This window comes from Dendrobates tinctorius, unplaced genomic scaffold, assembly GCF_039654945.1.
Source record: "Dendrobates tinctorius isolate UK_male_01 unplaced genomic scaffold, ASM3965494v1 ptg000143l, whole genome shotgun sequence".
NCBI classification, from domain to species: Eukaryota; Metazoa; Chordata; class Amphibia; order Anura; family Dendrobatidae; genus Dendrobates; species Dendrobates tinctorius.
The window spans coordinates 14,373,893-14,391,899 of NW_027361810.1; the positions used below are offsets into that span (position 1 = coordinate 14,373,893).

General features: G+C 47.8%; 1 protein-coding gene across 2 annotated transcripts in view; it reads right to left on the minus strand.

Moving 5' to 3' along the window:
• The window catches only part of ZRANB3 (zinc finger RANBP2-type containing 3), a 247,059-nt gene that overhangs the window by 102,954 nt on the left and 126,098 nt on the right, over nucleotides 1-18,007 (minus strand). For both annotated transcript variants that reach the window (XM_073545539.1, XM_073545540.1), the window contains exon 8: nucleotides 10,807-10,941. In XM_073545539.1, coding sequence (XP_073401640.1) covers nucleotides 10,807-10,941 — 135 coding nt within the window. The remainder of the gene's footprint in view (nucleotides 1-10,806; nucleotides 10,942-18,007) is intronic.

An 18,007-nucleotide genomic window follows, 5' to 3' on the forward strand; every position in this document is an offset into this window, starting at 1 on the left:
AAGTTTTAATTCCCTGACAAAGTAAAAACTAATATATAAAATCCCAACATCAAAAGTTTTTTTTAATTGGGAAATTCGTCTCAACACAATACAAAACTAATAAAGGACATATACACCCAACGCCTCCAAAACATTAAGGGAACTCAATGTAGCAAACCTCCGACTCACAAAGAGTCATCCAACAGCGCTCAGGAGAGGAAAAACCCCTGTGGAGGAAACCTCTAGGGAACCATGGCTGAAAGATTGCCCTTCCCTTGGGCTTAGAATGTAAATGCCAAAATAGACTTTACTGTCCAGTGATCTGAGGTCAAAGAGGGCCACTCAGCTTAGGTCAGTCGTCCCATTTATGTTTTTTCCCCTGAGTCCCCCTCCTATAATGTCATTTCCTCTCTACCTTCAGACCACTATCCCTTTGGATCACCTCTTGTCCCTCTCCCCACCCTCTATCTTCTCCCATATGGTCACTCCCTCCCTTCCAGCATCATGTCAGCACCCCCCTATCCCTGTGTGAAGGGTCCGGCTGATTCCTGACTCTGGTAAGGTCGATTTTGTGACCTGACCACTAATACCAATCCTACCTCTTCCCGGAAGTTCCCCCCAACCCCCTCCCATAAATAAAAACTCAGACAACAATCCATTTTCTTTGGACAAAATTGGCCACAGCAGCAAATTTATTGATAATTAAAGCAATTGGTAAGGTCCTCAAAGTTACAAAAAAATCTGTTGATTTTTCCATGACATTGCCCCCTCCCTCCCAGACTTACTCCTAGCCGTGTTCACCTGCTCAGGAGCACCGTGAAATCGAGGGAAGTGGTTGCCCTCCAATACTGTTAATGTGAACCTAACGTTCCATCGCCGGGTATCACCCAAATCTCACCAGACCACCAACAAATAACCATCCAATAAAAGAGATCCACATATTTAATGAATCCCCAATCCCGAATTTGTAACCAACTTCCAGGACCCACTAACGCCACACCGAGAGCACCTTGACCACCTCAAGTGCTCGAGACACCACCTTCCAGCAATGCTGTGGCCCCTTCTATCCCCTCTGTAACCCTAAATTCCACAAATTTATCCACACCGCATTCAAGTGCACTCCATCCACTAGCCAAAAATCCTCTTCCATAAGATCCAGAACTGAGTGGGGCACTACCGCTCCCCCGTTCCGTGCTACGAATTTGGATACTGCCTTGTTGACTTTAATGTGTGCCTTGCTAAACTTTGGAACCGACTGTGCCCCCCCCGCCAAATAGTCCTGGGTACAATGTCAGACTACACTATTTTCAAACCCGGGAATGCCAACCATAGCCGCATCAGATCTATTTTAATGTTCCTAGACTATATCCTCACAGAGCGGACCCCCAGGTCATTCTAGATAAACCGGCGGAACTTGGGACGTAAGGACAGAAAAGACACCCTGGGCCGGCGGTACTCTTTTTTAAATAATTTATCTTAGGCTGGGCTCACATTTGCAGTTGTGCCCGCAGCGTTTCAGACGCATACATCCGCATGCATCATGTTTTCCTATCTGTAACGTTGTGGACGCAGGTACATGCGTTTGTATGCGTTGGACCGCGTTTGCTTACGCATGCGTCGTTTTGGGTTGTGCAGTGGGGCGCGGCTAACGCAACATGTTGCAATTTTGGAGGCGATTGCATACACAACAATTTACATAAGTCAGGCCCATTGGGCGTGGCTTGTGTACATTAAAAAATTAGCCGGGAAAATAGCACTAGCCAATCATCAGCATCATGCGTTTTTGCATGCGTTTGCGATTGCAGACGATACGCTGCGTACTCAATCGCAAATGTGAACCTAGCCTTACAGGTTAAATAACTTTATATTTTGATAGACTGGTCTTTACGGATGCGGCAATGCTAAATACGGCCATTTTACTCATTCTTTTATTTACCGGTATTTATTTTGAAAATTGAAAAAAGAAAGAAAAGAATACTTAAAAACTTTTTTTTTACTTTACACATTTTATTAAGTCCTCACAGGGTACATGAAGATGTGATCATTGAACTTGTACTAAATACAGTAATACAAAAAGAAAAAAAATGGATGGCACTCACCGGTTAAAAACTTCTTTATTCCAATACTTTAAAACATCGGCATAGGGAGGATGGGAGCGGGAGTGGAAAGGACGACAGCCGTTTCGCGCTGCAGTAGCGCTTCTACTGGTCACACAGGTGAGTGGGACTGGTCTCACCTCTTAACAGAGGGAGGAGGTAGCTAAACCCCACCCCTGGTGCTTAAACACATGTGCAGCAGCTATCCATGGCAATTAAAATGCATTTGAAAAACAAATGAAAACAATACACAAATACAATAAAACCGGCTTATTACAAAAAAAGACATGTCTAACCTTTCATTCAAACCAGCGGATTCTTGTGCTCGAGTGCACATAATCCATATGGCCTCTCTTTTTAATAGAAGCTTATGCAGATCTCCTCCTTGTGCTGGAAGAGACACCCTGTCTAGGCCAGCAAAAGAAAGCACCTCTGGGTTTCCTCCATGGAATTCCCTAACATGTTTAATCAAACGTGGAACACCCTTACCTGAACCAATCGATTTGTAGTGCTCTCTGAACCTCACGTACAGGGGGCGAATGGTCTTACCGATATAAAAAGACTTACAACGACATATAACCACATAAACCACATCTTTAACAACATGGGACACTCCTCCAATACAAAGTGTTTGACTTACATCATGGTAATTACAGAAAGGGCAATGTCCACACTTGAAATTACCATGCGGAACACCTTTACTTAACCAATTGCTTTGTTGCTTCAACATCCGTTTTTTCCCAATTATATCACCCAGAGTAGTGCTAGGTCTATTAGAAATAATGGGACCCCTTGGTGCCACCTCCACAATATCTTTGTCGCGCTCTAGAATGTGCCAATTCCTGCGAATAGCGGACCGTATAATACCATCCATAGGGCCAAATGTAAAACAAAAAACAAATCTCTTGTCAGGTTTGTAGACAGAACCACGATTATGGTGTCCAACCTGATTGACCCTAATATTAGCCTCATTCAAGAGTTCATTGGGATCACCCCTACAGCGGAACCTGTCACACAACTCTTCCGCCTGCTGAGTGTAGCTCTCCTGAGTATTATTAATCCTCTTCAGTCTTAATAATTGGCTATAGGGGAGAGAGGGTTTTACGTGATCCGGATGAAAACTGTCAAAATGTAGGACAGAGTTCATGGCGGATGGTTTTCGAAACACTTTGGTACAAATCGCACCATCTGCAACATTAATTTGTACATCTAAGAAATCCAGATTAAGACCTCCATATCTCGATGTGAACGACATATTCATTCGGTTAGACTCATTGAGATACTGGACAAAATCATCAAATGGTTCACGAGGTCCGTCCTTATGGAGGTCTTGATCTGGATTTCTTAGATGTAAAAATTAATGTTGCAGATGGTGCGATTTGTACCAAGGTGTTTCGAAAACCATCCGCCACGAACTCTGTCCTACATTTTGACAGTTTTCATCCGGATCACGTAAACCCTCTCTCCCCTATAGCCAATTATTGAGATTGAAGGGGATTAATAATACTCAGGAGAGCTACACTCAGCAGGCGGAAGAGTTGTGTGACAGGTTCCTTTGTAGGGGTTATCTCAATGAACTCTTGAATGAGGCTAATATTAGGGTCAATCAGGTAGGAGACCATAATCGTGGTTCTGTGTACAAACCTGACAAGAGATTTGTTTTTTGTTTTACATTTGGCCCTATGGATGGTATTATACGGTCCGCTATTTGCAGGAATTGGCAAATTCTAGAGCGCGACAGATATTGTGGAGGTGGCAGCAAGGGGTCCCATTATTTCTAATAGACGTAGCACTACTCTGGGTGATATAATAGTGAAAAAACGGATGGCGAAGCAACAAAGCAATTGGTTAAGTAAAGGTGTTCCGCATGGTAATTTCAAGTGTGGACATTGCCCTTTCTGTAATTACCATGTAAGTCAAACACTTTGTATTGGAGGAGTTTCCCATGTTGTTAAAGATTTTATCACGTGTAAAACGACCCATGTGGTTTATGTGGTTATATGTCGTTTTAAGTCTTTTTATATCGGCAAGACCATTCGGCCTCCTGTACGTGAGGTTCAGAGAGCATTACAAATCGATTGGTTCAGGTAAGGCCTGTTTCACACTTCCGTTTTTCCTGTCAGTCTAAATCCGCCAAAATAGCGGAAAACGCATCCGCAGGCGGACTGACAGGAACGTGTGGTAAGGGATCGGCGGATGTACGGATCCGGCGAAGTTAAAAATTTAAAGGAACAGCGCCTGGGAATTCATACCAGCGATGTGGGCAGTCATCGAGGGTGCAGGCGAGGAGGAGCATCGCGGGATGTGGGCAGACATCTCGGGTGCAGGCGAGGAGGAGCGGTGATCTCGGGTGCAGGGGAGGAGGAGCATCGAGGGATGTGGGCAGACATCGCAGGTGCAGGCGAGGAGGATCGATGATCTCGGGTGCAGGCGAGGAGGAGTATCGCGGGATGTGGGCAGACATCTCGGGTGCAGGCGAGGAGGATCGATGATCTCGGGTGCAGGCGAGGAGGAGTATCGCGGGATGTGGGCAGACATCTCGGGTGCAGGCGAGGAGGATCGATGATCTCGGGTGCAGGCGAGGAGTATCGCAGGATGTGGGCAGACATCGCAGGTGCAGGGGATGAGGATCGATGATCTCGGGTGCAGGTGAGGAGGATCGATGATCTCGGGTGCAGGCGAGGAGGAGCATCGCGGGATGTGGGCAGACATCTCGGGTGCAGGCGAGGAGTATCGATGATCTCGGGTGCAGGCGAGGAGGAGTATCGTGTGATGTGGGCAGACATCGCAGGTGCAGAGGATGAGGATCAATGATCTCGGGTGCAGGCGAGGAGGAGGGAAGCGAAGAACGCGGGTGCAGGCGAGGAGGAGTGATGATCTCGGGTGCAGGCGAGGAGGAGCTTCAAGAAAGAGAGAGAGATCCGGCACCCACAGAGATTTACGGGTTGAATCTGTCTGTCGGATCCGTAGGCCAAAAAAACGTTGCATGGTCCGGTTGGAAATAATTGCGGACGGCCAAATTTTGGCGGATCCGCAAAAATACGGACGTAACGGACGAACATCAGTCAAAATCCGCCGATAATGAAAGTCAATGGGGAAAAAAATGGATCCGCGAAGAAAAATGGCGGATCCGTTTTTTTCCCAATTCGGCGGATCTTGACTGATTGTCAAAAACGGAAGTGTGAAACAGGCCTAAGGGTGTTCCACGTTTGATTAAACATGTTAGGGAATTCCATGGAGGAAACTCAGAGGTGCTTTCTTTTGCTGGCCTAGAAAGGGTGTCTCTTCCAGCACAAGGTGGAGATCTGCATAAGCTTCTATTAAAAAGAGAGGCCATATGGATTATGCGCACTCAAGCGCAAGAATCCGCTGGTTTGAATGAAAGGTTGGACATGTCTATTTTTTTGTAATAAGCCGGTTTTATTGTATTTGTGTATTGTTTTCATTTGTTTTTCAAATGCATTTTAATTGCCATGGATAGCTGCTGCACATGTGTTTAAGCACCGGGGGTGGGGTTTAGCTACCTCCCTCTGTTAAGAGGTGAGTCCAGTCCCACTCACCTGTGTGAAACGGCTGTCGTCCTTACCACTCCTGCTCCCATCCTCCCTATGCTGATGTTTTAAAGTATTGGAATAAAGAAGTTTTTAACTGGTGAGTGCCATCCGTTTTTTTCTTTTTGTATCCATTGTGGCTAATTCCTTTGGAGTGGCACCCCGGTTCATGGAGCACTTCCCGCGGTAGGCATGTTTGCAGTACCAATTCACACAATCACTTGTGCAATGAATGGGCTTCCCCACTGAGCGGATTAACACTTTGTTGGAGCTAAATACAGTAATACGTCTACATTGCAGTACAAATGTCATAGGATTATTCTGATATTCTATGGAGACCGGTGACGTGGATCAGAGTGAAGACAAGGACAAGGTATATCAAGTCTTAATATAGTATATTGAAGGAAAACAGGCTTCAGTTAGCAGGTGAAAAGCAAACAGAGGCTCTAAGGATCAACAGCAGACAAGGCAGACTCAGGAATATAAGGGTGTAGTCAGTACAGACCGATGATGGAAGTTCAAGCCCAGGAATGCAGGATCCAGAGGTCCGGAGCCGCAGCGGAGGTGGGTGCAGAGCAGATCTGGAGAAGTAGAGTCTTTCAGATGGGAGGTTGACCGGTAGCAAACGGGGTATCCCGATGAACAGAAGAGACAGGCAAGATACGAGTCCTTCTAGCTTGGAAGCAGGTGTAGTACGAGATACACAAGCAAGGTATAGTGTGCAGAGGCCCTTTATATATGCAGCAGACAGGAAACAAGGAATATTCGACAGGAAACAAGATGACCCCCGAGAAGCCACTAACTCCATCTTAGAAGGGCAAGTTCTGGTAGAACTAAGGGCAAGACCAGGCAAAACAGGACAGGAAACAAGATGGCCCCCAAGAAGCCACTAACTCCATCTTAGGTAAGGGCACGATCCGGCAGAACTAAGGCCAAAACCAGGACAGGAAACAAGATGGCCCCCAAGAAGCCACTAACTCCATCTTAGAAGGGCAAGTTCCGGCAGAACTAAGGGCAAGACCAGGCAAAACAGGACAGGAAACAAGATGGCCCCCCAAGAAGCCACTAACTCCATCTTAGGTAAGGGCAAGATCCGGAAGAAGTAAGGGCAAGACAAGGCAAAACAGGTACGCAATTCAGATCCTTACAATAAAGTACAAATTACTATTCCCCAAGAAGCCTGGCCTGTGGCAGCTCTTCACAAGAGCTCCAAGATGTTGGCAGGACCTTCATCAGTTCTCCGGCTGCAAGTGGAAGCAATCCGGGAGAGGATGAAGCGTTGGTCACAGGATGCAACTTGCACCTTTGGTTCCCGACATCTTAGAAGCCGCTATCACAACTGACAGCCGCATCTAAGAGGTCACCTGTAAAAATTAGATGGATCTGATTGCAGCAGTTACTCTCGCATGCCAGCTGTATGGACTGTGATCATACCCTGAGGACACGCCATAAAGTAATGGCGCACTTCCCCTGTACATGGATGGTGCATGTCGCCAAAGTCTTAAAGGGAACGTAAGCACAGAATGATTATTACCATTGGTGTGACCAAACATTTAAGTGCACCTTCCCACAACTTGTTTTACCTCTACCTCCGCTCTTCTCTGACTCTTTAAAGATGATAATGAAGATGGAGGCGGTAGGTGGGGTATGGTGGGTGGGAAGGGAGGCACGGAGATAGAAGGAAAACAAACAAAGGTTTTGTCAATCGATTAGCAGCGTCTTATAGAGTTGTGATCTCCACTGCTCCAACATGATCTATCCTGAAACCTAGACCAATGCTGCAGATTGTACATCCGGGTCTTCAGAAGAGATTGTAATGACAAACTGTATAACCAATTTTAGAGGAAAAAATGAAAAATTATCCCAAAGTATAAGAAGAAAAAAAGACGATCAGAGTACAGCAACCATGATAATATACTCAAGCCATTAACCCTCAGACACTTTCAGACTCCCTACAATCTTCCCTATCCCCAATCTCCTCTTTTTCCTTCCTGATCTGGCTGTTCAATTACTACAATGACACTCTTAGAAGCACCCTTGACCAGGTAGCGCCCCTCACCCTCAGAACCTCCAAACACAGAGTAAAACAGCCCTGGCTCACATCGCAAACTCAATTTCTCCAAAGATGCTCTAGGAGTGCTGAATGCCGATGGAGAAAAACCCGCACACCAGAAGACTTCATCCACTTCAAATTTATGCTAAGAACCTACAACTCTGCCCTTCACCTCGCCAAACAGACCTACTTCACCACCCTGATCTCCTCACTAGCCAACAACCCCAAGAAACTTTTTGACACCTTTCACTCCCTCCTCAGGCCAAAAGCACAAGCCCCTATCTCAGACATTTGTGCAAATGACCTGGCCTCCCATTTGATAGAGAAAATAGATAATCTCCATCAGGAAATCTGCTCCCAACCACCAAGTGCTGTGACTCCCATCCCTTCCTGTATCTCCCCGGCTCACTTTCCACATTTGATCCCATCACAGAAGAAGAAGTCTTCAGACTCCTCTCTTCTTCTCACCCAACTACATGCACTACCGACCCCATTCCCTCACATCTCCTCCAGTCATCACAACCCACCTAACTACAATCTTTAATCTCTCCCTCTCCTCTGGCATTTTCCCATCCTCCTTCAAACACTATCATTACTCCATTATTAAAGAAACCCGCTCTTGACCCATCCTGCACAAACAACTACAGACCAGTCTCCAATCTCCCCTTCATCTCTAAACTCTTGGAGCGCCTAGTCAACTGCCGCCTTACTCGTTACCTCTCCACTCACTCCCTTCTAGACCCTTCACAGTCCGGCTTCTGCCCCCTACATTTGACTGAAACTGCACTCATCAAAGTGACCAATGACCTTCTGACAGCAAAACGTAATGGTGACCACTCTCTGCTCATTCTTCTCGATCTTTCAGCAGCTTTCGACACTGTTGACCACCGTCTCCTACTCCATAGGCTCCAGTCACTAGGCATTAAGGACACTGCTCTCTCCTGGTTCTCTTCCTATCTCTCTGACCGTTCCTTCAGTGATTTGTTGGCTGGCTCCACGTCATCTCCTCTTCCTCTCGCTGTCGGAGTACATCAGGGCTCAGTCCTTGGCCCCCTTCTCTTCTCTCTCTACACGGCCCCAATTGGACAGAACATCAGCAGATTTGGCTTTCGGTACCATCTTTATGCTGATGATACACAACTATACACGTCATCCCCTGACCTTACCCCCGCTGTACTACAGAACGCCAGTGACTGTCTGTCCGCAGTCTCCAACATCATGGCCGCTCTCTATCTGAAACTTAACCTCTCAAAAACTTAACTTCTTCTGCTCCTGCCGTCTACTAACCTCCCTAAATCTGACATTTCCCTCTCCGTGGGTGGCACCATAATAACACCCACGCAATCTGGGTGTTATGTTTAGCACAAAATTTGGCCAAAAGATGTGAGCCCATTCACCAACGTCAAGGTGATCTCATTGAACGGGTCCCTATACTAACCACATTTTGGTTCCTATCTTCCTATAAAAACAGGCTTTGCCATGTTATTAGCCAGAGGTTAGTTCACACTAGGCAGTTAGTATAGGGACCCGTTCAATGAGATCACCTTGACGTTGGTGAATGGGCTCATATCTTTTGGCCAAATTTTGTGCTAGGTATCTCATATGTTTTTATAGATTACAAGAGCCATTATGCTATTCGTATTTCACATATTTCATATTTGATATGCCTTAATGCAATTGAGTGCAACCATTTCCTTATTCGATATGTAAGCTGTTTTTTGGTATGCACCTATTCAGATTAGTTCTAGATGTGCCGTCAGTTTTTTCTGTCATTTGGGTGTTATGTTTGACACCAATCTCTCCTTCACATCCCATATACAATGTCTTGCCCGCTCTTGCCGCCTACACCTAAAGAACATCTCCAGAATCCGCCCTTTTCTCACCATGGAAAATAACAAAAATCCTCACTGTCGCATTGATCCACTCCCACCTGGACTACTGCAATGCTCTATTAATTGGCCTCCCCGCTACTCGAATTTCCCCTCTCCAGTCCATACTTAATGCAGCAGCCAGGGTCATCTACCTGGCTAATCGGTACTCGGACGCGTCCGCTCTTCGCCAGTCCTTACATTGGCTGCCCATTCATTATAGGGTCCAATTCAAAGTACTTGTTCTCACCCACAAAGCTCTCCACAGTGCGGCACCCCCCTACATCTCCTCCCTCATTTCTGTCTATTGGCCTAGCCGACCGCTGCGCTCTGCAAAAGACCTTCGACTAGCCTCTGCACTAATCCGCAACTCCCACTCCCGACTCCAAGACTTTTCCCGCGCTGCGCCAATCCTCTGGAATGCTCCACCCCAAGAAATTAGGACTGTCCACAATTTGCACAGTTTTAGGCGCTCTCTCAAAACACATCTATTCAGAGCAGCCTATCACGTTCACTAATCAAAGTCATTTTATGTGCAAGTGTGAGTATGTAGCCCATTCACTATCTCTGTCCCCCACCTTCTCAAGATGGCTGGATCATCATTGTAAATACATCATTGTAAATACACACCTGTACTCTGTATCTCCCCCATCTCATTGTAGATTGTAAGCTCTCACGAGCAGGGTCGTCTTATTTTACTTTAATTACTGTACTGTTAATGTTGTTACTTATGACTTGCATTTTGAAACTGTTAAACTGTAAAGCGCTGCGGAATATGTTGGCGCTATATAAAGATTATTATTATTATTACTCAAATACCCTGATAATGACACCCCCTTGAGCGTTTCGCATGAAATGCAGGATGCTAACCCCTGAAGAAGGTAAAGCGAAACGTGTTACAGATTATGCTTCAGTGATCATATCCAGCATTTGCACGTTATGCCTCCAAAATTTTGGAACCATATAATTCTTTTTTATATCTACATATTTATTTAGTCTTTCTGTTTTCCCAGCCTCATTATTAATCATGTTTTCAGTCATTTTTAAAGCCACTAATGTTGATCAAAGATAATTACAACTTTTCCTAATCTCTTTTTTTATTGCCTTTTGGTGTGATCAGGGTATTTGAGTATACGTATACAATTGTGACTTTATTTTATGGCAGCTAAATAACTCGGAAAAATCTAAAAGTTTGAAGAAGCAGTGGCTATACTGAAATAAAAAAAATAAATAACCGAACATGTGTGAAAACAACATACCTTAGCCAGTGCAGTCTGCTTGTACATGCGGGTGATCATGCCCATGACCTGGATAAAGGGGCTACTGGAATCTGATGATGCCGACTCTGGACATCTCATCAGTCTTTCCCACTCTTCAATACCTGCATTCATTTCCTGAACAGGAAAAAAAAAAGGGGAATTTTACATACTAAAAAAATTACTATTTATTACAAATTATTTAACCCTGTAAGGACATTGACAATTTTCATTTTTTTCTCCCCTTCTGCAAAGAGTTATTTTGCACTTTTCTGTACACATAGTAGTACAAAGGCTTGTCTTTCTGTGGATTAATTAGACCATAAAAAGGAGATGGAAATGGGATTCTGGGGTCTGTTCCAAACTTCCATAGTTTGAGTTTTTTTTGTTTTTTTTTTACTATGAGTAGCTAAAAAATTATTAACTTTACAAAATTAAAAAAAAACAAAACTTTGTGTCGCCATTTTCTAAAACCCATAACTTTTCTTATTTTTCCATCAATGGAGCTATATTTTTGCTGTTTTTTTTTTCACGCATTAAGCGATAGTTTTTCTTGGTGATAATTGGGGCTATATTTTATATTTGAACAGTGTTTATTGCACTTTTTCTAAATGGTTCAATGAACAAACAGCAATTTGGACGTTTCCATTCTTTTTTCTTTATGATAATATATATTTCTCATTCGCCTTATTGGGGGACACAGAGACCATGGGTGTATGCTGCTGCCACTAGGAGGCTGACACTATGCACAAAAAAGGTTAGCTCCTCCTCCGCAGTGTACACCCCACCGACCGGCAGGGAATTTCTCAGTTTAGCTTAGTGTCAGTAGGAGGTGGACACGGGTCTTTCATTAGACCCATATCTACCTCGTTGTGTCGTTCCTTTTCAGGTTCCGGAGGGATACAGTGTGAAGAGTCACAGCTGTACTCCCACAAAGAGACTGAGTACGGCGTGTACTGCCACCCCGTATCCTCATAGGTCTCTACGGCGGGACCAAGAGCTTAGCACGGGTGCGTGCCAGCGATCCAGATGGTCCTCGCTCCCCGTCTCCCACCCACTCTCCCACCAGAGCCTGTCGGTCTGGATGAGACGCGGACACTACAGAAGACAGACAGCGTGGGATATTGAGGTACCTTTATTCATTGCCAGACGGAGGTAAGTATGGGGGCCGAGTCACGTCCTCCTCATCCCTAGATGGGCATCTCGGCGGCTCCAATCTTATTCAAAGCGGCCACTGCGGCCGCCGCAATTACTCCTGGCCCTGGCGTCAGAAGGGGCCTTTCCCGGCGTTTTCCCCCCCCGCCTTCAGTCCTGGGCCCAGCAGATGGCAACGGCGCTCTGCAGAGCGGTTGCCGCGGCAGCGCTGCGGGACCTCCGCGCCGCCCCGCACTGACAGGCGGCCGCCGCTATTAATTTAGGCCCCGGCTTCATTTCGGGCCTTCTTCTGCGTCGCGGCCACGCCCCCCGCCCCTTTATTCTAAGCAGGGTTCTCTCCCGCCCGTCCCAGGCCCTCCCACCGCCTCCTTCTTGTACCCCAGCCTATTCTTGGCCAGCGGGCGGTGCCTCCTTCAGCCAGGCAGTTAACGCCGCCCTTCTTCTTCCCCTGGAAGCGCGCGTTCTCCCATTCCTCTCAGGCGGTCGCCATCTTACCAGCCTGTCAGCCGGACGCAGTTCTGTCAGCCGGATATCGCTCTCTGGGCCCGTCAGCCGGATTTCGCTCTGACCTGCAGACAAGCCGGATAGCATTGTCTCTGGGGACACCGGACTGTGAGTAGCGCTGCATCTGCAGACTGACACCCTCCTCTACCTTCTGTGCCCCAACCTTCCGGCACTACCTCAGTTATCACTATGTCTAACTCTAAATCTGATCGTGCCCGCTCTACGGCTCCCCCCTGCACTCTAGTCAAGTACTTTGCGTGCTCTTCTTGCAATCGCAAACTTCCCTCAGGTCAGTCCACTCCCCTCTGCCTGGACTGTAGCAATCCAATTCAGCCTGACGCCGCGCAGGAGCCATCTATGGCCCCATGTGAGAGTGAACCCCCATTCCTGGCTGGGCTTCATCTCTTTCTCAATCAGTGGCAGACCTCACCAGGGTGTCTCAGTCCCTGGTAGCCGCTCTGGATAAGTTGCCCCTGGACACTTCTGCAGGGTCCAGCAGGTCTCAAGAGATTCCGTCTGAGTCAGCCAGCGTTAGTCGCAAAAGACCCAGGCAGGATCTCCAGCCGGAATCCTCCCCTCGTCCCATCTCACCGCATAGTCCGTCTCAGCAGCCTCCTTCCCGGGCCTCCTCTCCCGAGTCAGGTGAAGCGTTCTCGGACAGGTCTTCTGAGGGGATTTTAGAGCTGGATTCGGACCAGGATGCGAACATGAAGGTTACGGTGCAGAACCTCATTGCAGCGATTCACCAGACCTTTGAGATTGCTGACCCCCCTGCGAAATCCTCAGATCAGGAGGTTTCTTTCAGACGGGCGGAAACACCCTCCAGGGTATTTCCTTTCCATTCCGAGTTTGGAAAGATTTTTACCAGGGAAAGACAAGATCCGACCAGACGCTTTCAAAGTGGAAAGCGTCTCGGCGTACCGTACCCGTTTGCTAAAGAGCTCACGGACAACTGGGCTGCTTCTCCCTCGGTGGACCCACCCGTGTCCAGACTTTCTAATAACACAGTTCTCCCGCTTTCAGGCGTGGCGGCTCTAAAGGATTCTAATGATAGGATTATAGAATCCCTAGCTAAGTCCGCCTTCGAAGCGGCGTCAGCGGCAGTATGTCCAAGCTTTGCTTCGTCTTGGGCAGCAAAAGCCATAACGACTTGGGCAGAGGATCTTCGTCAGGGCATCCTAGATAAAGCACAACCAGAGCGATTGGCCGATCTCGCCAATCAGATTTCCCATGCGGGGGATTATCTGCTTTCTGCTTCTTTGGATGCCGCATCCTGCGCCGTTCAGGCGGCAAGCAACGTTGTGGCAATCCGACGTACAATTTGGCTCAAGGCCTGGCAGGCGGACTTGTCTTCTAAGAAGTCTCTTACTAATCTGCCTTTTCAGGGAGTATGCCTCTTTGGATCCCAATTGGACCAGATTATTAAGGACGCCACCGGAGGCACGCGTTCCCTTCTCCCTCAGTCTAAGCCTCGCAGACCTCCACTAAGGCGTCAGTTTCGACCCTTTCGGGCTTTCCGCCGTTTCAATACGGCGGAGAACCCATCCAACCAACAAAGACCACAGGCGCGCCAAGATAGAAAGAAAGTTTCCTTCAGACCCACTCCTTCCTGGCGATCCCACTCTTCCCAGGGCAGACCATCCAGATCCAGGTCTGGACGGTCTACATCTGCATGACTATCGTCAGACTCCCGAGGGTCCCTTCCGATTGGGAGGTCGACTTCTCTTCTTCAGGGACGTTTGGCTGGCCTCAGTAGAGGACGCTTGGGTCAGGGAGGTTGTATCGTCAGGATACAAGATAGAGTTTGTTTCTCTTCCACCGAATCGTTTCTTCGAATCCCGTCCTCCAAAGGATCCAGCCTTGATTCCGGGGTTCTTTACGGCCATCACCTCTCTCCTCAGTTCCGGGGTGATTGTGCCCGTTCCCGCCTCGGAGCGGTTCACAGGATTTTATTCAAACCTTTTTGTGGTGCCGAAAAAAGGCGGGGCGGTCCGACCCATCTTGGATCTCAAGCTTCTCAACAAGAGAGTACGCCTTCGCCACTTCCGGATGGAGTCGGTTCGTTCGGTAATCGCTTCCATGGAGGAGCAGGAATTCATGTGTTCAATAGACATCCAAGATGCCTATCTACATGTTCCCATATTCTCCGGACATCAGAAGTTCCTGCGGTTTGCGATTCACCAGGAACATTACAAGTTCGTCGCGCTGCCCTTCGGTCTCGCCACCGCACCCAGAGTCTTCACGAGGATCATGGCTGCACTGATGGCCTTGTTGAGGATCAGAGGTCTCGTTCTTTTTCCGTACCTCGACGATATTCTGATCAAAGCTTCCTCTTTTCAACAGGCTCGCCTAAGTTTGACGATCGTCCTAGACACCCTTTCCTATTTCGGGTGGATCGTCAACAGGAAAAAGTCTTGTCTGATTCCTTCTCAGCGTCTTGTGTTTCTGGGCCTACTGTTCGACACGAGTCGGTCAAGGGTCTTTCTTCCACGAGAGAAGATTCTTTCCCTGCAGCAGGATGTACGATCGCTGCAGACCACACGATTTCCGTCCTTCCGAACAGCTATGAGGGTCCTGGGAAAGATGGTGGCGGCGATAGAGGCAGTTCCCTTTGCCCAATTTCACGCCAGACCTCTCCAGCACGCCATTCTGTCGAGGTGGAACAGGTCGGCTCTGTCGCTGGATCGCCCTGTACGTCTTTCATGCCAGGTCAAGCGGTCACTCAACTGGTGGTTGACGTCACCTCTTATCCACTTGGGTCGGTCTTTTCTTCCCATTCACTGGCAGATTGTAACAACGGATGCCAGCCTCCTCGGCTGGGGTGCAGTGTTCCACCATCACACTGTTCAGGGTCGTTGGTCGACTCAGGAATCAGCCCTGCCGATCAACGTCCTAGAGATACGAGCGATCCATCTGGCTCTCGTCCACTGGGAGAGGCTCCTCAGGGGCCTGCCAGTCCGGATTAAGACAGACAATGCCACAGCGGTGGCATATGTCAACCGCCAAGGAGGGACACGGAGTGTCTCAGCCCTGGCAGAAGTGTCCAAGATCCTTCAGTGGGCAGAGATTTCGGTACCGACAATCTCCGCGGTACACATTCCCGGCGTAGACAACTGGGCCGCCGACTTTCTCAGCCGCGAGGGTCTCGCGGCAGGAGAGTGGTCCCTACATCCGGAGGTCTTTCTTCAGCTGTGCAGTCGTTGGGGAACCCCGGACGTAGATCTGCTAGCTTCTCGCCTCAACAGGAAGGTCCCACAGTTTGTATCCAGAGCTCGAGATCCTCTCGCAGTGGGCGCCGACGCTCTGGCCATTCCTTGGTCACAGTTCGAGCTCCCCTACCTGTTTTCTCCCCTGCCTCTTCTTCCCAAGCTGTTGAAGATCAAAGCAGAAGGAATTCCAGTCATTCTCATCGCCCCGAATTGGCCCAGATAGGTCTTGGTTCGCGGACATTGTCAACCTTCTCGCGGACGCCCCCTGGAAGCTTCCAGACAGGGCAGATCTGCTGTCTCAAGGTCCGATTTGCCACCCTAATTCTCGGCCGCTCAATTTAACGGCGTGGCTGTTGAGACCGAGGTTTTGAAACAAGCAGGATTCTCCGGTCGTGTAATTCATACCATGATTCGAGCCAGGAAGACATCATCTTCCAAAATTTACTACCGTACTTGGAAGGCCTATTTCACTTGGTGTGAGGCCAATAACATCGCGCCTATGTGCTTTTCGCTCCCTTCCGTTCTGGCGTTTCTTCAGGCAGGGCTGGATGCGGGGCTTGCTCTCAGTTCCTTGAAGGGTCAAGTTTCGGCGCTGTCCATTTTATTTCAGAAGACTTTGGCCTCCCGCCCTCAGGTCAAAACCTTTCTTCAGGGCGTGGCTCACACGGCTCCTCCGTATCGAGCGCCCGTGGATCCATGGGATCTTAATCTGGTTCTGGTTCTGCCGTCCTTCTGTCCGAGTCCAACTCATCCTCGGGAGCGGTCCCTGAACAAGCTGGATCTGGTCAGGGCAATGAGAGTCTATCTGTCTAGGACGTCTTCCTTGCGAAAGACACTCTTTTCATCATTCCAGATGGGGCGCGGAAAGGTCACCCGGCTTCCAAAGCTACTATTGCTCGCTGGATCAGATCGGCAATTTTGGAGGCCTACCGGGTTAAGCATCGAGTGGCCCCTCCGGGGATCAGAGCGCACTCTACCCGGGCAGTGGGTGCTTCCTGGGCAGTACGTCACAGAGCCTCCGCGCTGCAGCTTTGCAAAGCGGCATCCTGGTCTTCGGTTCACATGTTTGTGAAATTCTACAGGGTCCACACCTACGCTTCGGCGGACGCCAGCCTAGGTAGAAGGATTCTGCAGGCAGCGGTGGTGAGTCCACTGGCCTGATGGAAGTTTGTTTCCCACCCCAGGGACTGCTTTGGGACGTCCCATGGTCTCTGTGTCCCCCAATAAGGCGAACGAGAAAACAGGATTTTTGGGTTGCTTACCGTAAAATCTGTTTCTCGGAGCCTTCATTGGGGGACACAGCACCCTCCCATGTTCTACAACTCCTGTTCTTACTTTGGTTGATTTGGTTACAGTTGAGTTGTTTGTTCTGTTTTCAATCTATTCTGTTACTTCTCCTACTGCTTTCTCACTAACTGAGGAATTCCCTGCCGGTCGGTGGGGTGTACACTTCGGAGGAGGAGCTAACCTTTTTTGTGCATAGTGTCAGCCTCCTAGTGGCAGCAGCTTACACCCATGGTCTCTGTGTCCCCCAATGAAGGCTCCGAGAAACAGATTTTACGGTAAGCAACCCAAAAATCCTGTTATATTAGCAAAACAACACACAGACCAGCTGACCTCCGAGCTCTGGATGGTAAATACCTGTTTCCTCTGTGTTGCACGGACGAAGACTGGGAACAAGTCCAACAATGTAGAAATCAAGGCAGAAAAGTCCAGCAAGCGGAAACTTCAGGTGGTGTAATAAAATCCAAGAATTTTTATTGTCTGAGACCGTGAAGAAGGCGGCAGTTGTTACCGCCGAAACGCGTAGTCTGTTCAGCATTATGTCTGCATCTTGTTACTGAACTCTGGATTTTTTAAATTATCTGCAATAAAAATTCTTGGATTTCATTATACCGCCTGAAGTTTCCGCTTGCTGGACTTTTCTGCCTTGATTTATATACAGTCATATGTAAAAGTGTGGGCACCCCTATTAATGTTAACCTTTTTTCTTTATAACAATTTTGTTTTTTGCAACAGCTATTTCAGTTTCATATATCTAATAACTGATGGACTCAGTTATATTTCTGGATTCAAATGAGGTTTATTGTACTAACAGAAAATGTGCAATCTGCATTTAAACAAAATTTGACCGGTGCAAAAGTATGGGCACCCTTATCATTTTCTTGATTTGAACACTCCTAACTACTTTTTACTGACTTCCTGAAGCACTAAATTGGTTTTGTAACCTCATTGAGCTTTGAACTTCATAGCCAGGTGTATCAAATCATGAGAAAAGGTATTTAAAGTGGCCACTTGCAAGTAGTTCTCCTATTTGATTCTCCTATGAAGAGTGG